This window comes from Mus pahari, chromosome 18, assembly GCF_900095145.1.
Source record: "Mus pahari chromosome 18, PAHARI_EIJ_v1.1, whole genome shotgun sequence".
In the NCBI taxonomy this organism is placed as follows: domain Eukaryota; kingdom Metazoa; phylum Chordata; class Mammalia; order Rodentia; family Muridae; genus Mus; species Mus pahari.
In genome coordinates this window covers 25008083-25027382 of record NC_034607.1, presented here as the reverse complement: position 1 = coordinate 25027382, position 19300 = coordinate 25008083, and the positions used below count along the sequence as shown (strand labels likewise).

Sequence of the window (19300 nt, the reverse complement as noted above, 5' to 3'; positions counted from 1 at the left end):
GACCCTGATATAGCAGCCTCTTGTGAGGCTATTCCAGTGCCTGACAAACACAGAAGTGGATGCACACAGTCAGCTATTGGATGGAACACAGGGCCCCCAATGGAGGAGCTAGAGAAAATACCCAGGAGCTGAAGGTGTCTGCAACCCTACAGGTGGAACAACAATATGAACTAACCAGTACCCCCTGAGCTCGTGTCTCTAGCTGCATATGTAGCAGAAGATGGTGCATTCAGCCATCATTGGGAAGAGAGCCCCCTTGGTCTTGCAAACTTTATATGCCCCATAGAAGGGAACACCAGGACCAAGAAGTGGGAGTGGGTGGGTAGGTGAGCAGGGTGGGGGGAGGGTACAGGGGACATTCGGGATAGCATTTGAAATGTAAATGAAGAAAATATCTAATAAAATAATTTTAAAAAGAGAAATTTGCAAGAAAATGGATGGAACTAGAAAATATCATCATGAGTTAGGTAANCCAGCCACAAAAGAAAATACATGGTATGCATTCACTGATAAGTGGATATTAACCAAAAAAGAAGCTTGGAATACCCATGATACAACACACATGCTATAAGAAGCTCAAAAAATAAATAAGTAAGTAAAAGGAAGACCAAAGTGTGGATGCTTCAATCCTTCTTAGAAGGGGGAACAAAATACTTAGCAGAAGTTTTAATCTGATTGGATGGGTTCTAAGAAGACGGGAAGAGTAACAATGTGACAAACATCTATATGTTGGAAAGAAGTGAGACAGAGATCTGTCAGATTGACAGATCCGATTTAAGTGTGAGTATTCCATGGTTTCTCTTTGAGTTTCTATCATTGATCTCAGGTATTGCAGGAAGAAGTTTCTCTGAGGAACAAGACATTTATCCAAAAGTATTGCAGAATGCACTTAGGTGCATTTCATAGCTACATGCATTTAGCAAAAAAAAAGAAGAAATTGGTATTGCCCTAAGCCTCTGAGCTAGATAGTCTCAGGTTACAGGCTGCACATGCAACAAGGGGTATGGGGTCAATCTCACAGAGGTGCCCTTAATTGATATCAGATATTTATTGCTTATTCCCACAAGCTTTGTAACACCATTGCCCTGGTATATTCTGAAGGCATGTCACCATTGTAAATCAAAGGCTTTGTGGCTGGCTTGTTTCTCTTTTGGTAGCATGCAGACTAGCTTTCTGTTCCAAAGATGCAAGTATGTAGGGATGAAGGCTCGATGTGGGCACCAGCTCAACTTCTCCATATTCAATTTGTTGTGTAGATGCATTTAGCAATGTATTTCTTGCTGTCATTTTTAGAGCAATGGTTATACTTAGAAATAGTCCAAATGTTTGGTAGTTTCCATGGCATGCCTTTGACCAAGACCTCGACTAGATCTAACCAGTTCCCAGTAATGGAAGCTTTGTTTGATCATGAGAGGCGTACGTACACTTGGGGATTTGATTTCCCTGTAAATTGGTAACTTCATTTAGATCACATTCATATATGTATAAAATGTAGGAATCTTCTATAGTATTGGGTTTCAATACAACTCCTGTATATCCCTGAATTTTATCTCTGCCTTTCATTATTCCATACTTCACCCCATCTTCCCTTCTTCTCTGTGTTTGACTCTACTTTTATTGTCCTCCATCCCTATCCATCCATTTCCCTTTCCCAAGGATGTCCATCTTCTCCCTAGTTCTCCCTGGCCCCTTATTCTATGCTTAACCTATGTTGTTGTATAAACTATAGCTTTCTTATCAATGTCTTAACTGCTAACACCCAAATATAAGTGAAAGTATGCCATATTTATTTGTGTTACCTCACTCAAGCTGATTTTCTTCTACCTTGACTCATTTGTGTGTGAATTTCATGACTTCAAAAATTTGAAGAAGTAGAGGAAGTAACCATAATCAGAATATATTGTATAAAAATTACATTTTCAATAAAAGAAAGATATGAGAAAACTCATAAAATTTTAAAAATTGAAGCTTAAATTCTACCAATCCTGTGTCCAAAATACATAGTTTCTTCAGCAATAGAGACTTACCTTTACATATTGTTTTTAACCTCTCGGAATGCCCTGACCAGAAACTTCTGAGGATATTTCTCATGTCTTATACTGAGGGTTTTGTAAAATAGTCTGATTCTTGGTAGGAGTGTTATCATCCATTGCTAACTTCATTTAAACTATATACCTATATATCTGTATCTATATATGTATGTGCACAAGTACTTAAATATATTACATGTACCTTTATCTAAGTATAAAATATATGATTCCCTATATGTCTAACATTCTTAGTGTTATCTGTTCCTCCTCCCTCCTTTTCTACCTGTATTTCTTTTGTTCCTCCTCTCCAGTTAAAAGCCCCATGTATCACATTTCTCTTTAATATCAACTGTATTCTGATAATCCCTTCTTTATTGCCCCTTCATACTCATCATGGTATTTTCTTTCTTTATTTTTACAGTTACTCTAGGTTATATAAAGTAGTAACATCTGAAGGTTTGGAATGAAGAAACAAAAACAAGAGAAAAGTGAATTTTGTCTTTATGTTTCAGTGTTATTTCTCTAAGTGATCTTTTCTAGTTCCTTTAGTTTACATTCAAAGTTCATGACTTCAGTTTTCTTTATAGCCACATAGCATTCCTTAGTGTATATGTACGACATTTTCCTTATCCATTCATCAGTTGGAACATATATAAGTTGTTTTCCTTTCCTAAATACTGTGAATAGAGCAGCAATCCACATGATCAAGCTTGTATCTATGAAATAAAAATAAATTCTTCTGGAAATAAGACAAGGAGTGGTGTAGTTTGATCATATCATAGATTTATTTTTAGCTTTTTTCGAGGGAACTCTACTCAGATTTCAACTGGCTACACCAGTTTTCAACCCCAGTAATTGTAAAAGAGTGTTCCACTTTTCCCACATCCTCACTGGATTAATCCATGGGCTTTCTTTCATGGGATTGAGTTTTTTCCTTTGCTGTACAAAAGTGTTTTAGTTTTCTGATGTGCCACCTGCCAGGTATTCTTTGAACTGGTTCTGACATGCAAATGTCTTCTGAGAGGACTTGCTTTTAAAATAGCAGAAAGTGTTATGCAACCTGCAAAAGGGGAAAACTAATTAATAGTCCTTCCATCTGGGAAGCCTAATAAGCCTCAACAATAGTGAGTTTATTAAGATATTCCTGAAAATGAAATAATAATATCCACATCTCAGAGGGACTCAACAGTATTATAACTAGTCTAAAGGCTTATTTAAAAGGAGAGAAATAATGCCTGGTTCTGTACATTTAACTATCTACCCTTGGCTACTGGTGCTATGGACAAAATATACTACTGCCAATTATTTCTTGTTGTTATTTGTTTTTTGTTTGTTTTTCTGCTTAAATACCTTTATTGGTTTTTTTTTTTCAAAAATTATTTAGACAATGATAGCTCTGCAAAATAATTCTCCCATTGCAAATTTTCAAACCATTTCTACAGGTTTTACATAAACAAAATATTCATACTTTGCACCCATTCAAATCTAATTTTTAAAAAAAAAAACATTTAAGATTCAAAATCAAGTATTTCTCTTTCCCAGAACTTGTTATTAATTTTTAACCACAATGTAACATACTTAGTGCTGGAAAAAAAAAAAGAACACCAAGAGGTTGCAGGTTGGCTGTTCTTGTATTGTGCTGTATGTTACTAATACTGAATATCTGGGGGCCTTAAGAGAATAGAAGTGAGGAAAGAAACCAGCAGGTATTTGTGATATCAGTTACCCCAATACTTACCCATTCAGAATAATTGGGGCTCAAAAACCATAAAAAGCAAACATCCCAAGACTTAGGTAGAAGAAACTAATTCACATCCATTGCTAGGGCTGAATCAATGATTCCTTACCCTTGAAAAGCAACCTGGGTACAGCAGTGCACCTATAGTCACAGCTACTCAGAAGCCTGAGACCAGGAGTAAGGGTCAGTCTAAGGTGAACCTAAACTTCATCTGACACCAAATTCAACTGAATATCAGATGGTCAGTTCTGATCAGAAACACATGGTTTACAACACAGGACATCATCGCTTCAGTTAAGCCCGGGGGACAAGACTGAAGAGTGAAGGAGGCCGAGAGACTGACTGCTGACTTTTCCCTGCAGCACCCTCAGCTCCTCTGGCTGTCCTTTCCACCATGCTGTTCAACCCTTGTGTGCCATACAGCAGTAGTGCCATGTGAGTCACTACTGCTGAAGCTGGAGATTGTGTGTAGCTCAAGTAGCACATATATGAGCAGTTTCTCTTGTAAACTGGGCAGGCCAAGCTATAGCATAGGGATTTCCACCCCCTTCACCCACTTTTTCTTCTTTGATCTTTGTTGTCAGGGTCTCACTACTGTCAGTTTTTAAATCCATCTCTCCAGCCCAGCCAGTGGGTTCTTTTCATCTTCGTGCTAGCACAGCAGGAATTTGTGCACACAAAGATATATATTCTTCACTAATTATTAAATGTTAAGCTCAATTCAAATGAAGGTGAGAAATATGGAACCCCTTTATGTTATTATTTCTTGGCTTTTAGACAAAATGCTCATCAAATCCTTTTCTGATGTTCCACATGAACATGGATCTTCATGTCTCATACCCATGTGTACATTCTAGTAGTAGGATAAATGTTGAAATAACAGAGCAGTGATTAATACGTAGTTCATGGAACAGAGAACCGTTTCTATCAATTACCCTGTCAACAAGTCAGAGTGAGTTATGCAAAAACCCAATGCTGTAGATATAATCACTAGTCACTACTTAGTGATTTTGAACCATGACAACTGAAGAGGTTAATATGTATAGCAAAAACACTCAATTTAATATATACACAGATGATGACAGACAGAATGGATTTGTTCATCCTAGACTTATTTCTTGGTTTTCTAGGCAATGGAGAATTCACACATTGACAGAGAATTCTATACATAGAATTATCATATAGACACCCATGGACCACACACTGAGTGCACTATGTGACTCTATTAGATATAAGATTTCTGTTAAGTCCTTATAGACTTTGGATATTTAGATACATAGTTCCATCTGTCTTTCTTTTAACTGGGGTTTTTTTTTTTTACATAATTTATCTCCCAACTTGGCTTGAGTCACTGACATGACTTACTTACTTTATTTCAAATGGTGTTTAATATGAGAGTCAATCTACCCAAGTTGAGTTGACCCCTGTGGTTTTGCTATTTTTAACATGGGTTATCATCATCCAAACAGGCTGACCCTCAGGCATATTTTCTCAGCTTGTTTGTTCTACCTGTACAGAGCACCTCAGATGTGAAACCCGAGGGTAGAAATTTTGGAGATTTCTCTTGAGGACTGCAACAAGGAGGAAGGAATAGATTCATGTAATATGAGTGGACTCTCCAGCCTGCAACACATAGAACATATAAGTGTCCACATACGTGAACACATTCAATTGTGCATGATGTGATGGTTTTGTGGGTTGAATTTCTGGCCAGGCATTGCATTTTGCAAGGAATAATGATGATTTTTGTTTCTGTGTTGTTGTTCCTGCATTTTCCTGTAGCTTCCTGTGAACCAGTAAACCCAGTATGCTCTCTGAGCATGGCAGACACTATATTCCAGGATGGAGATATATTGTTTGGTGTATTCTTACCCATTCATGCATATCTAACATCACCACAAATGTATGGTCCTGATATTGATACCACTATGAAACAGTAAGTACCATTAACGCACTTATTTCTTTTTGTATCTGAATGTCATGGTGGATAATACACAGAAAGGATGTACAGCTGTAGACTCTCTCTCTCTCCATGTCTGCCATCATATTCTTCACAATGACATTATCCATGGCAAATTCTAGATTCATTTTGCCATTTCCTTTTAAATATTTCACACTTTTAAAGTGGTAAAAATATTACTCTGGTTTTTACCCTTTTAACTTTCATTCCTTAGGGACACACCATAAGACAGCAAACACAGTAAAACACAAAAGACAGAGAAAGTGCAAACCTATTCTCTGTTTCCACTTCAACTGTGACTAAGCAGGCAACGTCAAGTTACTCAGAAACACGGCCCAAAATGTTGATGTGTTTTCAGTAAGAAGAGGCTTAAGCAAAGTGCTTTATACAACTTAGCATCTTCAAAAGTTAATTTATTGCCGTGTACTTTCTAATGCCTATAGTTAAGTAGAAGAACTTCAGACCTAAAACTCCTAGTGGTGTTAAGAAAATAATCATCAATGGCTCTTGTTAATGTTGGTAGCTGACCCATGTCAAAACAAAATGCATCTCCACAGACACAGGTACCAAAGCAATGGGATTTTCCTGTGATCAAGAGAGATTGGTCACCACTCTGAAGCTACAACATGTAAATGCAAGGTATACAGACACAGAACAGTATAAGAAGATCAGTGGATGCAGAGCCATAAGGTTAAATGCCAGACAAAGAGACTGTGGCTTTATGTTGAAGCTGGTGAAGGTGACCACACAACACCTTGGATATATGTAAGGGTGGTAAATTAATAAGCTCTTGAGAGCAATCAGCTGTCTCAGGCCACTAAAATGACACAGCAAGGATCATGATCAAATGAACACTGAAGACACTAAAAGTTAAAGCCTCGTTGAAAAATATTTCAGGGATGTCTGATCAAAATTTATTAAAAACAGTAAATGTTTATAAAGTAAATGACAGAGTGTCTTATATACTTTACATTGCTATGATGCCCTTGAGGGATACTATGAAAGGGGTATTTCTCTTGATATGAGATGATATAAAGCTAAATTCAATTTCTCATCTTATTTTCTCATTTTAATCTGCTGGGTTGAGCCTCTCAGAGGATAGTAATGCTAGACTCTTAACTCTTGTCTGCAAGCATAAGCTCTGGAGATGACTCAAAAATCTGTGTGCTACAAACCCAGTCTGAAGATTGCAAACAGACATTGCAATGGATTTCCATGTCCAAGATAGAGAAGCCTACTAGGAAGAAAGCTTTAGAGAAAAAGTTATATTTCCTCTATATCCAGAAAGAAAAGAAAACCGTTAAAATAAAATTAAATGCTCTTTAACTGTTTTCTTTCTGCCAACACCGTTACAATATATGATTTTATAACTTCTGTGTAAGAAGAATCACTGATGAACATTTGAGCTCACAAATGTTGTAATGTATCCTGACCCTGGATAAACAAGTCTATAATCATACAATTACAATTATTAATTATATTAATAATTATTAATGTTGTTCATTAGACAATGATCAGTATAAATTCAACAAGTAAGTATTTGGTCTTCTGGTCACCAGCACTATTAGACAGCTGAGCATGGCTCTTACATATAATCAAGCAATAGAAAATCATGCAATCTATATTTTTTGACTGAAATTAAAACGAACAGCATCTTTCAATAGGGAAAATATCCCAAGTTAAATACCACATTCTCCATATATTCAAATCTTACAAGCAACTCATAGTCAAATGAAATAAGAAGTGTAGAATTGTAGATATTAATAGTGACAAAATGTTATAACAAATATAAACACAATAGCATAAATTTTCAATCATCCAACTATTTGATATTTCATAATCAAAATACATAAGTAAAAAGTGGAATTGCAGAAGTTAGATTGAAATGGTTAGCCTGTGCATAATCAAGCACTCTGTCAGTGGTTGTGCTGTGGACCACATGACTCCTACCTATGCAGGTTCATAATTCAAGGTAGGTAACTGAAGTAATGGCTGACTGGACTATACTTTCTATGGTATATTAATGGCTACAGAGATTTTTAGAGGAGACACAGGAACCAGGAGGATCACAATCTCCCATTAATAAGCTCCATTCAAATGAATTTTATTTAATCAGAGATCTAAGGTTCTTTTGGTGTAAATCCAGGGATTAAAACTCATTCAGATATGGTAGAATAAGGCACAAGGCACAAAGGAAACTGCAGAGATTCATAAATGGTCTTCATTAGCTGATATTCCTAAAACCTTTAAGACTTCCTTAGTTTTCACATTGCCTAATACTTATAAACATCATAAATAAAAGATGCAGGTTGGGTAGTGGATTTCTTAAATGAGAAAAATTTTCATTTTCTCAATAAACAGAGAATATATTACCCAGTTATATACTTCTGAGTAATTGTCTTATCCTTCAGACTACAAAAGACCACAATAGAATTTTTTAATGGATGAATAAAATAAAGAATGGGAAAACAAAGACCATAGTGAAGCCATGAAGCCCTAAGGGAAAAGACCAAGATGCTGCTGTTTACTTGACAGATTTTAGATGCAAATAACTTAAAAGAAGGAGAGATGATTATAGATAATTCCTTTATTCTTGTAAATGTGTGTATTTAAGAGTTAAGAGATGATTGCTTCATCAAAATTAATTATCTCAGACCTGTACTGCTTCCTGGTCCCTGCCTACTGTGTGACTGAAACTTCTAGTGGCACACCAGTGATGGCTCTTCCACTGTGCTCAGACAAGTCCTTCTTCCATGACTGTAGAATCCAGCAGGGGGCAGGAGTGGTCCTCCAAATGTGACCATGGAGTGGTCCAGAGAGGAGAACAAGGATTCACAAGTGGTGGTGAGCCCCCTTCCGAGAAACCAGGCAATACCTGAGGCACCTCAGGGTCAGTTTGCAAGGCACCCCAGTCTTCCCGCTGGGTCACAGCCTTCCCCCCAGCTATGTTGCTACTGTTATTTGAGAAGCAGTGAGATACTTCTGCCGGTGATGAACTGAAGCACATGTGCAAGGTTTGGATGAGAGGGTTGTCGTCACCTTCCTGCAGTGTTGGAGAGAGGAGTGCTTTTGAATCACTAACTGGCCCAAGCCCCTTGTGTACAAAGACAGGGTTCATTTATTCCCTGAGTGTTCTGTAGACCTCCCTCATCAGCAAAAATAAATAGCTGAGCTCCGTTCAGCGCCCTGTCCTTTAGCCGAGACCCAAGGATGCCTGAGCCACACTGAGTCTAGAGCCCTGTATTTGTCCCTTGCCTGCAGAGCCTCAAGACTTCCCTAGGAGAGGCCTTTCTCTGCTCTTCTTCTTCCTCTTACACTGTGGCTCCATATGCTCCTACACTAAGATGTGTGCCCCGAGACGTGTGTACCCTTTTGTCCACCAGTTTCTAATGGCTAAAACCCAACCACCCTGACTTCAATAAAAAGTGTTATGTTTATGAAAAATACTGAGGTATATGTGATTTTTCACTGTATTAGAGATGCATGGACCAGTTTAAAATTGAGATTTTATTTACTGTAGAAAGAGAAATCAGAACCATTGATCCCATGGTCTTCTACATTAAACCCAGCTCCTACATCCCTTAATTTATTATTATTGTTGTTGTTGTTGTTGTTGTTGTTGTTGTTAATCACAATTGTTGTTGTTATTTTCATTGTTATTTTGAGGGGTTTCTTGTGTTTTGGTTTTCTTTGCAACTTTCCACACTAAACTCATGATACTGTGGGGAGAAGCCATGACTGAACTCTGTGCTAAAGTAAGGTGTAGCAGGGATTGCTCCCAGCAACAGCCATAGCCAGGGCTGCAAATGGCAAGAATCACTATCAATTTAAAGCTTTATTTAGTCCTGATCTGTTCCTTCCTAGTTAGTAAGGTCTTGTCACATTGTATTAGTGAGATTGAAAGATGAATTATTTGTCTGTTGTCCTGCCCTCCTTCCTCCCCCAATATTAAACTGTGAGGTTTGTGATTTGTTTAAATGATGGGTGAATCATAATGTTAGTTTGCATGTCCAGCTAATTTGCTTCTATACATTATATTTGATTCTCTTTCCCTCAGGGCTTTTACATACATACATTCACACACACACACACACACACACACATATTCAAATTTTCTCTTGTTGCTTTGTCTTGTTTAATGGACACAATGCTGATATTCAATCACTACATAAAACACGTGGCTGTGAAACAAGCCAGAAAGGTCCCATGAGGCTGTATTCCAAGCAGTTCTGCAGAAACCCCACGAATCAAAACCAGTTTCAAACTGATCATCCTGCGTTTATCCCTTTCTTCTCTTCTCTTTCTTCAAGAAAAAAGTTGATCCTAATGATTTCAGTCCATGCATTAAACAGGACGCGATCATAACTGTAGAATTCATATTTTCTAAAGGGAACTTAAAAACAGCTGCTATATGTATGTACAAAAATGGATTATGCCACATGAACAGAATCACACGTTTTGTTTTGGTACTTTTTTTTTTCCTTTTGTACTCTGTTGTATAGAACTTCCAAATTCAGAATGAAAGGAAAGTTGTTCTGTATCAAACCACTTAAGAATAGATGTTGTATTTAATAAAGTAAAATAAAACTCAGCACCCCTTCATGTTAAAAGTCTTGTAAAGATCATGAATTTAAGGCCCATACCTAAACATAGTAAAAGCAATATACAGGAGTAGCAATATGCAACAGTAGCCAACATTAGACCTTTAGTTTAGAAGAGAAATCTGAAGCAATCCCACTAAAATCAGTGACTAGACAAGACTGCCCACTCTCTACCTATCTATCTAATATAGTACTTGTATTCCTAGCCGGAGCAATCAGACAACAAAAAAAGGTCAAAGGGATACAAATTGGAAAGGAAGAAATCAAAATGTCACTATTTGCAGATGATATGATAGTATATTTAATTGACCCCCCAAAAAATTGCACCAGAGAATTCCTAAAGATGATAAAAAAAACTTCAGCAAAGTGGCTGGATATAAAATTAACTCAAACAAATCAGTAGCCTTCCTTTACTCACAAAAATAAACAGGCTGAGAAAGAAATTAGGGAAATGACATCCTTCACAATAGTCACAAATAATATAAAATATCTTGTCGTGCCTGCGGGTCTTATAGACAGGAACAATTCTGAGTCAGAATTTTTGACTATGGGATGGCAACACTCTTTCCACTGGATGCCCTGTTTTTTACTGAAGATGGACTCACTAGTCCACTAGTCCACTAGTCCATTAGTCCATTAGTCCAACTCCCCACTGTTGGGCTTTTCTTTGAGTTCTGACAGACTCAACTGCCAGGTCTGTGGAACTTTCCAGAGGGTTCCCCACTTCCCACCCCCTGAGGTTTCCTATTTCCATTCATTCTGCTGCCCTTCAGAACTTCTCTCCTGTCTCCCACCCCCATTCCTGATCAGGTTCCTCTTTCCCCCTCCCCTCTCCCATCCAGGTCCCTTTCTCCCTCTGCCTCGTGTGATTATTTTCTTCTCACTCTCAAGTGGAATTGAAGCATCCTCACTTGGGACCTTCTGCTTGTTATACTTCTTGAGTTCTGTGGATTGTATCCTAGATATTCTGTATAATTTAGGTGAATACCCACTTATTAGTGAGTGCATGCCATGTATGGCCTTTGGGGTCTGAGTTACCTCACTCAGGATGATATTTCCATGATCCATCCATTTGCCTGAAAATTTCAGGAAGCCATTGATTTTACTAGCTGAGTAGTACTCCATTGTGTAAATGTACCACATTTTCTGTATTCATTCTTCCATTGAGGGACATCTGGGTTGTTTCCAGCTTCTAGCTATGATAAATAAAGCTGCTATGAACATAGTGGAGCATGTGTCCTTATTACCAGTTGGAAGATCTTCTGGGTATATGCCCATAAGTGGTATTGCTGGGTCTTAAGATAGAACTATTTCCAGTTTTCTAAGGAACCACCAGATTGTTTCCCAAAGTGTTTTTTACCAGCTTGCATCCCACCAGCAATGGAAGAGTGTTCCCCTTTCTCTACATCCTCTCCAGCATCTGCTGTCACCTGAGGTTTTGATCTTAGCCATTCTGATTGGTATGATGTGGAATCTCAGGGTCTTTCTGATTTCCATTTCCTTGATGATTAAAACTGTTGAACATTTCTTTAGGTGCTTCTAGACCATTCATGATGTCTCAGTTGACAATTCTNTGTTTAGCTGTGAACCCCATTTTTAATAGGGCTATTTGATTCACTGGAGTCTAAATAACATCTTGAGCTCTTTCCGTGTTTTAGTAATTATTCCTCTATTGGATAGAGGGTTAGGAAAGATCTTTCCCCAACCTGTAGATTGCCATTTTGTCCTATTGACAGTGTCCATTGCCTTACAAAAGATTTTTTCATTTTTTGAGGTTCCATTTGTCAATTGTTGATCTTAGAGCCTGAGCCACTGGTATTCTGTTCAGGAAATTTTCCTCTGTGCCTGTGTTCAAGGTTCTTTCCCACTTTCTCTTCTCCTAGATTCACCATATCTGGTTTTATGTGGAGGCTTTTGATCCACGTCGACTTGAGCTTTGTACAAGGAGATAAGAATGGATCAATTTGCATTCTTCTATATGCCAGTCACCAGTTAAACCAGCACCATGTGTTGAAAATGTTCTCCTTTTCCCACTGGAGGGTTTTGGCTTCTTTGTCAAAGATCAAGTGACCATAGGTGGGTAGATTTATTTCTGGGAATCTTTGTTCTTTTCTATTCTTATTATTCTTAGGTTTGGTCTTTTCATTGTGTCCTGGATTTCCTGGATATTTTGAGTTAGAAGTTTTTTATGTTTTGTGGTTTCTTTGATTGTTGTATCAATATCTTCTAAAGTATCAGTATCTTCCATACCTGAGATTCTGTCTTCTCTCTCTTGTATTCTATTTTTGACACTTGCATCCCCCTTTTGTAGGTTTTCCATTTCCAGAGTTCCCTCCATTTCTGTTTTCTTTATTGTTTCTACTTCCATTTTTAGGTGTTGGACCTCCACAGGCCAAATTCTGATATAGAATAGCTGATGCGTTTAGAGCAATAGATTCTTCACCCAGCCATTGAGTTATCTGGTTAGTTTTTAAAATATTAAGGCTCTTTGGTGTTTTCTATCCATGTCTAAGTTGGGCAAGAGAAGAAAGCAGGTAGCCAGAGGAGCAGGCATAGAGGAACAGGCAATGTTCTCAGGAAAAACACAAGCTGGCAGCTTAGCAGAGCTGAGTGAGACTGCGGCAGCTTGGTGAAGCTAGGTGTGGCGGCTGAGTGAGACAGCCAGTGGCAGTGGCTGATCTCAGAGCATAGCACAGGCCATGGCACTGGGCAAGGAGCAAGCATGCTTTTTAAATTTGCACGAAACAGATGATGTCCAACATGGTAGGTGAGAATCCACTATTAATTTAGGATTCTTGGATGGATCGCACACAGTGATACAAGTCTAGAAGTGGGAGAATTGTTTTCTCAGCAAGCAAGGTGGCTCCAACATGTGGGAATCATAAAGAAGCACAGGGGCCAGCTTAGCTCACAGGCTCTGGGTTCCCCTGCTGTGAAAAGAGCCAAGATGGCCACTCTGAGGCAGAGAGCCAGACAGTAAAATCTGCCTGCTTTCTATAAGCAGGTAGTCATAAGGTAGAATTCTAAGTTTGGTTTAGTTGTTTTTAAAGATAGAAGAGAATACAGATTTTGCCCAAGCCATGTGGGGAAATCTTCACAAGGTTCAGAACTAGTGCAGGGAGTTTGGGTCCAGAGGTGCTGGGAACCCCTGCTGTGCAAAGATAGGCTGAGCTGGGGATAGGCAGAAAGGAATGGCTACTGCCTACAACAAAAGATACAGGGAGATTGTATGAAAAAAGGAAATAAATAAATGCTTTAGGAAAGTCTTGAAGAGGACTTGCAAGATAACTCATTTTCTTCAAATGTGGGCTCCATGGAAATTATGGGTTATATTTCCTGGCATGACAGAAGAAGCCTGAGAATATGTTTATACATTACACAGAAGGATTTTTTCTTTTTTTTTCTTTTTCCTTTTTTTATTGGATATTTTCTTTATTTACATTTCAAATGTTATCCCCTGTGATGGTTTGTATATTCTTGCACCAGGGAGTGGCACCATTTGGAGGTGTGGCCTTGTTGGAATAGGGGTGACCTGGTAGGAGTAGGTGTGTCACTATGGGTGTGGGCTTAATACTCTCACCCTAGGTGCCTGGAAGTCAGTTTTCCACTAGCAACCTTTGGATGAAGATGTAGAACTCTCAGCTCTGCCTGCACCATGCCTGCCTGGATACTGCCATGTTCCCACCTTGATGATAAGAGACTGAACTTCTGAACCTGTAAGCCAGTCCTAATTAAATGTTGTTTTTTATAAGACTTGCCTTGGTCATGGTGTCTTTTCACAGCAGTAAAACCCTAACTAAGACATCCCCTTTCCTGGTTTCTCTCCCTCCAGGAAACAACCTATCACATCCTTCCTCCCCCTGCTTCTATGAGGGTGTTCCTCCACCCACCCACCCACCCACTCCAACCTCCCTGCCCTTGATTCTCCTATACTGGGGCATCTATCAAGCCTTCATAGGACCAAGGACCTCTCCTCCCATTGATACATGGCAAGGGCATCCTCTGCTATATATGCAGCTGGAGCCATGTGTACTCCCTTGTTGGTGGCTTAGTCCCTGGGAGTTCTGGGGTGTCTGGTTGGTTGATATTATTGTTCTTCCTATGGGGTTGTAAACCCCTTCAACTCCTTCAGCCCCTTCTATAACTCCTCTATTAGGGACCCAGCCCTCAGTCCAATGGTTGGCTGCTAACATCTGCCTCTGTGTTTGTAAGGCTCTAGCAGGGCCTCTCAGGACAGAGCTATACCAGGTTCCTTTCAGCATGCACTTCTTGGCATCTACAATAGAGTCTGGGTTTGGTGACTGTATAAGGGATGAATCCTAAGGATTTTAAGAATAGTAGGGAGATTGTATGAAAAGAGAAGTGCTTGAAGTCTTGTAGAAAAACTCAGTTTCTTCAAACATGGGTTCCATGGGAACTCTGGGTTAAATATTCTGGCATGGCAGATTAGAAAAAGCCTAAGAATAGGTTCATACTGTATTTGTTTGGTTTACATCATTTGTTTTGAATTGTTTTAATTATCAAAATGGGTGTGATTTTTGAGTTTTGTGGTTACATTATTCCTCTGGGAGGGAAGTCAAGCTAAAGGTTTTTCTGGTTACTGCCTCAAAGACGTTTTACTTTGGGAGAAAGCCTCTACTTTTGTGTTCACAGTAAAAGAGAATAAGGTCAGGACACCTTCCAGAGCTATATGGATTAGATATGACAGAGGGATACCCTCTGAAGAACTAGAAAAACTCAAGAGAATCAAACAGTATAGGTACAGATTCTTTGTGCCATCCATTACATGGCATAAATGAATACTTACGATTGTTTATTATTAAAATTGGATCATAAAAAAAACACAACTGTTTTTGCATTCTCAAACATGGAGCAGAGTTTCATTCTTAACTAGTGTGTGCACCCTACATAGACTAACACAATCCACCCAGATATCTTGATGGTACTTGAATTCTGTTATGAGATTTGTATATTGCAGAATGTACAGCTTTGGTGAGATTCACCCTCAAACATGGTTAACTCCCAGTGTCACGGATTTCAGGGCATCTTGCCTCATTCAACCTTTCAGACAGATCCAGTCCGAATCTTAGGCATCAGAGAGTGAATAACAATTGCTGACTTGGCTTTCTTAAGGCCTTACCAAATCTCCAATTTTACCTACCTTTCCCCTCCCCTTTAAAGATATTTCATTGCCCCTCTTCTGCAGGAAGAAGCCATGGAGAGTTGTCAGCCCCATTCCCTGCATTTGAGGGTCTGGAAATGGTTATTCTAAAGATTGACATTCTAGGGAATTTTGGAATGGCCATAACTTTGAACAGGAAAGAAATGGGCGGAGTTGATTGTGTAGCCATGATCTTAATTGGTAGAAATATTTACATTGACACAAATTTGGGATTAATATTGCTACCCTTAGACAGGCATTATGCCTATGCAACTCACCTAAGAATACAAGGCTTAGACCCAGTCCTTCTAACTGCTATTACAAACTGTGTTTAGCTTATTGAGCAATACAAGTTAAGGGCCAAATAACAAACCATTACTCTGAATTAATTATAAAAGGGTATTGAGATATTTCAATTAGAAATAGCTGAGAGTCATTAAGGGTAACAGTTCAGACACACTTATCATAGATAGATCATCTTCAAAAGCACCCAAAGTCCACACACTGCAACAGTTCAGACATTTAATTATTAAAAATCATGTGACCAGAGACATGTCTGCTCCTGGCAGTAACCCCTTCACAACTTCCAGGTGGAGTGGCTTTGTGGCAAAGCAGCCACTGGGCAGAAGTTGCCCGTGTCGTCTATAAACAATCCAGAGAAAGAGACATTTTGTAGAGTAGTCGACTACTGGCTTTGTCAAGACAGGGACAGTGGCCCTTCGATTTTCTGCATAATAAGTCTGTCAGATAGATCTTTAACCAGAAGGCCAGAGATGGATGGTCTTGGATTCTGAAAAATGGAGAACTGTCCAGATAGTCAACTGTCTCTACACTGGGTCAAGTTTGGAAGCTGGGTTTGGGGCTTCCTATGGTTTCAGGTAATATTTAGTCATTCTCAGATCTCTGATGGGGTTGAAGACTAGTTTTAGTCTCATAGTCAAACGAAAGTTGCTGAACAGATAGTTTATAGAGTGAATGACATGGTTTTCTAGTCATGTCACAGGCTGAAATTCTAAACATAATACGGGATAGAATCATAATTCTTTCAGTTAGAGAATACAATACTTTATCTAAATTGACAAATTGTTGGACTGGATGTCATTTGTGTCTCATACTGTGTAATTTACTTAATTCCTGTGATTTGTGTTCAATTTATGTCAGAGAGAAGAGAAAAGGTGAGAGGAGGTGTTGTTTCCCTAATTAGTTCTGGATTGTGTCAATAAAGATAGCAGAAGCTAATCGATAGGCAAAGGAAGAAAGGTGGGATTTCCAGATCCCAGGAGGCAAAGAAGGGGAAGAGGTAGAGAGGGGCCATTTTGGGGAAGGCTCTGGGCAGAGGAGACAAATGCCATGTATGGTCTAGGGGCAACTAGAACTGGTAACAGCCTAATTGCTCTGGTTAGAACATCTAGTACTATATTGAATGCATAGGGAGAGAGTGGGTAACCTTGTCTTGTCCCAGATTTTAGTGGGATTGCTTCTAGTTTCTATCCAATTAATTTGATGTTGGCTGTTGGTTTGCTATATATTTCTTTTATTGTTTTTTGGTATATGCCATGAATTCCTAATCTCTAACAAACTTTTAACATGAGGACTACTCTATTTTGTCAAAGTTCTTTTTTCAACCATATAATGAGATAATCATGTGGCTTTTTTCCTTGAGTTTGTTAATCTAGTGTATTATGTTGATGGATATTAATATATTGAACCATTCCTGCATCTCTGGGATGAAGCCTACTTGATCTTGGTGAATGATGATTTTAATGTGTTCTTGGATATGGTGTGTGAGAATTTTATTGAGTATTTTTGCATCAATATTCATAGGCCAGATTGGTCTGAATTTCTCTTTCTTTGTTGGGTCTTTGTGTGGTTTAGGTATTAGAATAACTGTGATGTCAGAGAATGAATTAGATAATGTTCTTTCTGTTTCTATTTTAGGGAATAGTTTGAGGAGTATTGGTATTACCTCTTCTTTGAAGGTATGGTAGAATTCTGAACTAAAACATTTTGCACCTGGACATTTTGGGTTTTTTTTTTCTTTTGGTTTTGTTTTGTTGTTGTTGTAGTTGTTGTTGTTGAGAAGTTTTTGATGACTATTTCCAGTTCCTTAGAATCTATTGGAATGTTAAGATAGTTTACCTGATGTTGACTTAAACATAGTACATGGTATCTGCCTAGAAAAATCATACATTCTAACAGTAACTGACAGACTGACTAATGAAGTTGCCTAACTGATTAATTTATAAACTTCCTTACTACCACACATAATTAAGGATATGGCTCATATTCTAAGTACGCAATATCTGTCATTTATAAAGTTTTACTTTACTTTTTCTTCCTATTATGTCTTAAAGATGTTTAAAAATACTTCTATACGTATAATATGCTACTTAAAATTTGTCTTTAATATGCATTTATTTGCCGGGCGTGGTGGCGCACACCTTTAATCCCAGCACTTGGGAGGCAGAGGCAGGTGGATTTCTGAGTTCGAGGCCAGCCTGGTCTACAGAGTGAGTTCCAGGACAGCCAGGGCTATACAGAAGAACCCTGTCTCGAAAAACCAAAAAAAAAAATAAATAAAAAAAATGCATTTATTTGTGGGATTTGAAGATGCCTTTGTTATTGATTTCATATTAATTTCTAACACTATCCGAGCATATACTGAATACAATAACAACTTTAGAAATACATTGAGATTCATGTACATATAGTTTTCTAGACTGTATAAAGAAATAAATATGAATCCTGAAATTATAAAAAAAGAAGATCATACATTCAATCTAGATTTTACAGTTTTATATAATATAGGTTTTTATAGTAGGTTCTGACGGTTTTTTTAATTTCCTCAGTTTGTGTTGATGTGTCTCCCTTTTCATTTCTGATTTTTTAAATTTGAATATGGTCCCTATGCCTTTTAGCTAGTTTGGCTAAAGGTTTATTTATCTTGTTGATTTTTTCAAAGAACCATCTCTTGGCTTTGTTGATTCTTTGTATTATTTTCTTTGTTTCTACCTGTTGGTTTCAGATTTTTCTACTCATTTTAAGTATATTTACTTCTTTCTGTTCTAGAGCTTTCAGATGTGCTGTTAAGTTGCTTATATGGAATACCTCCAGTTTCTTTATGGTGGCAGCTAGTGCTATGGATTTTCCTCTTAACATGGCTTTCATTGTGTCTCATCAATTTGGATATGATGTGTCTTCATTTTCAGGGAATTCTAAGATGTCCATGATTTCTTTCTTTCTTCCTTCCCTGACCAAGTTATCATTGAGTAGAGAGTTGTTTAGTTTCCATGTTGTACTTTCTGTTGGTTTTGATGTAATTGAAATCTAGTTTTATTCTGTGAAGATCTGATATAATTCATGGGATTATTTCAATCTTCTTCTATCCTTTGAGGCTTGTTTTATGTCTGATTATATGATCAATTTTGGAGAAGGTGCCATAAGATGCTAAGAAGAAGGTTTATTCTCTTGTTTTGGGTACTAGTTAGTTCATATTGTTGTTCTACCTATAGGGTTGCAGACCACTTCAGCTCCTGGGGTACATTCTCTAGNTCCTCCATTGGGGAACCTGTGTTCCATCCAATAGCTTACTGTGAGCATCCTCTTCTGTGTTTGCCAGGCTCTGGCATAGACTGACAAGAGACCACTATATCAGGAACCCTTCAGCAACATCTTGCTGGCATGTGCAATAGTGTCTGTGTTTGGTAGCTGATGATGGGATGAATCCCCTGGAGGGGTAGTCTGTAGATAGTTCATCCTTTCATCTTAGCTCCAAAATTTGTCTCTGTAACACCTTTCATGGGTATTTTG

At 38.2% G+C, this 19300-nt stretch overlaps 1 protein-coding gene across 1 annotated transcript in view; it reads left to right on the top strand.

Annotated features, from left to right (window-relative positions):
- The first annotated feature begins 5504 nt into the window (after positions 1-5504).
- The window catches only part of LOC110335715 (vomeronasal type-2 receptor 116-like), a 428392-nt gene continuing 414596 nt past the window's right edge, over positions 5505-19300 (top strand). The window contains 3 exon segments of the mRNA XM_021218037.1: positions 5505-5628; positions 12042-12088; positions 12090-12119. Of these exon segments, the coding sequence (XP_021073696.1) occupies positions 5505-5628; positions 12042-12088; positions 12090-12119 (201 nt within the window).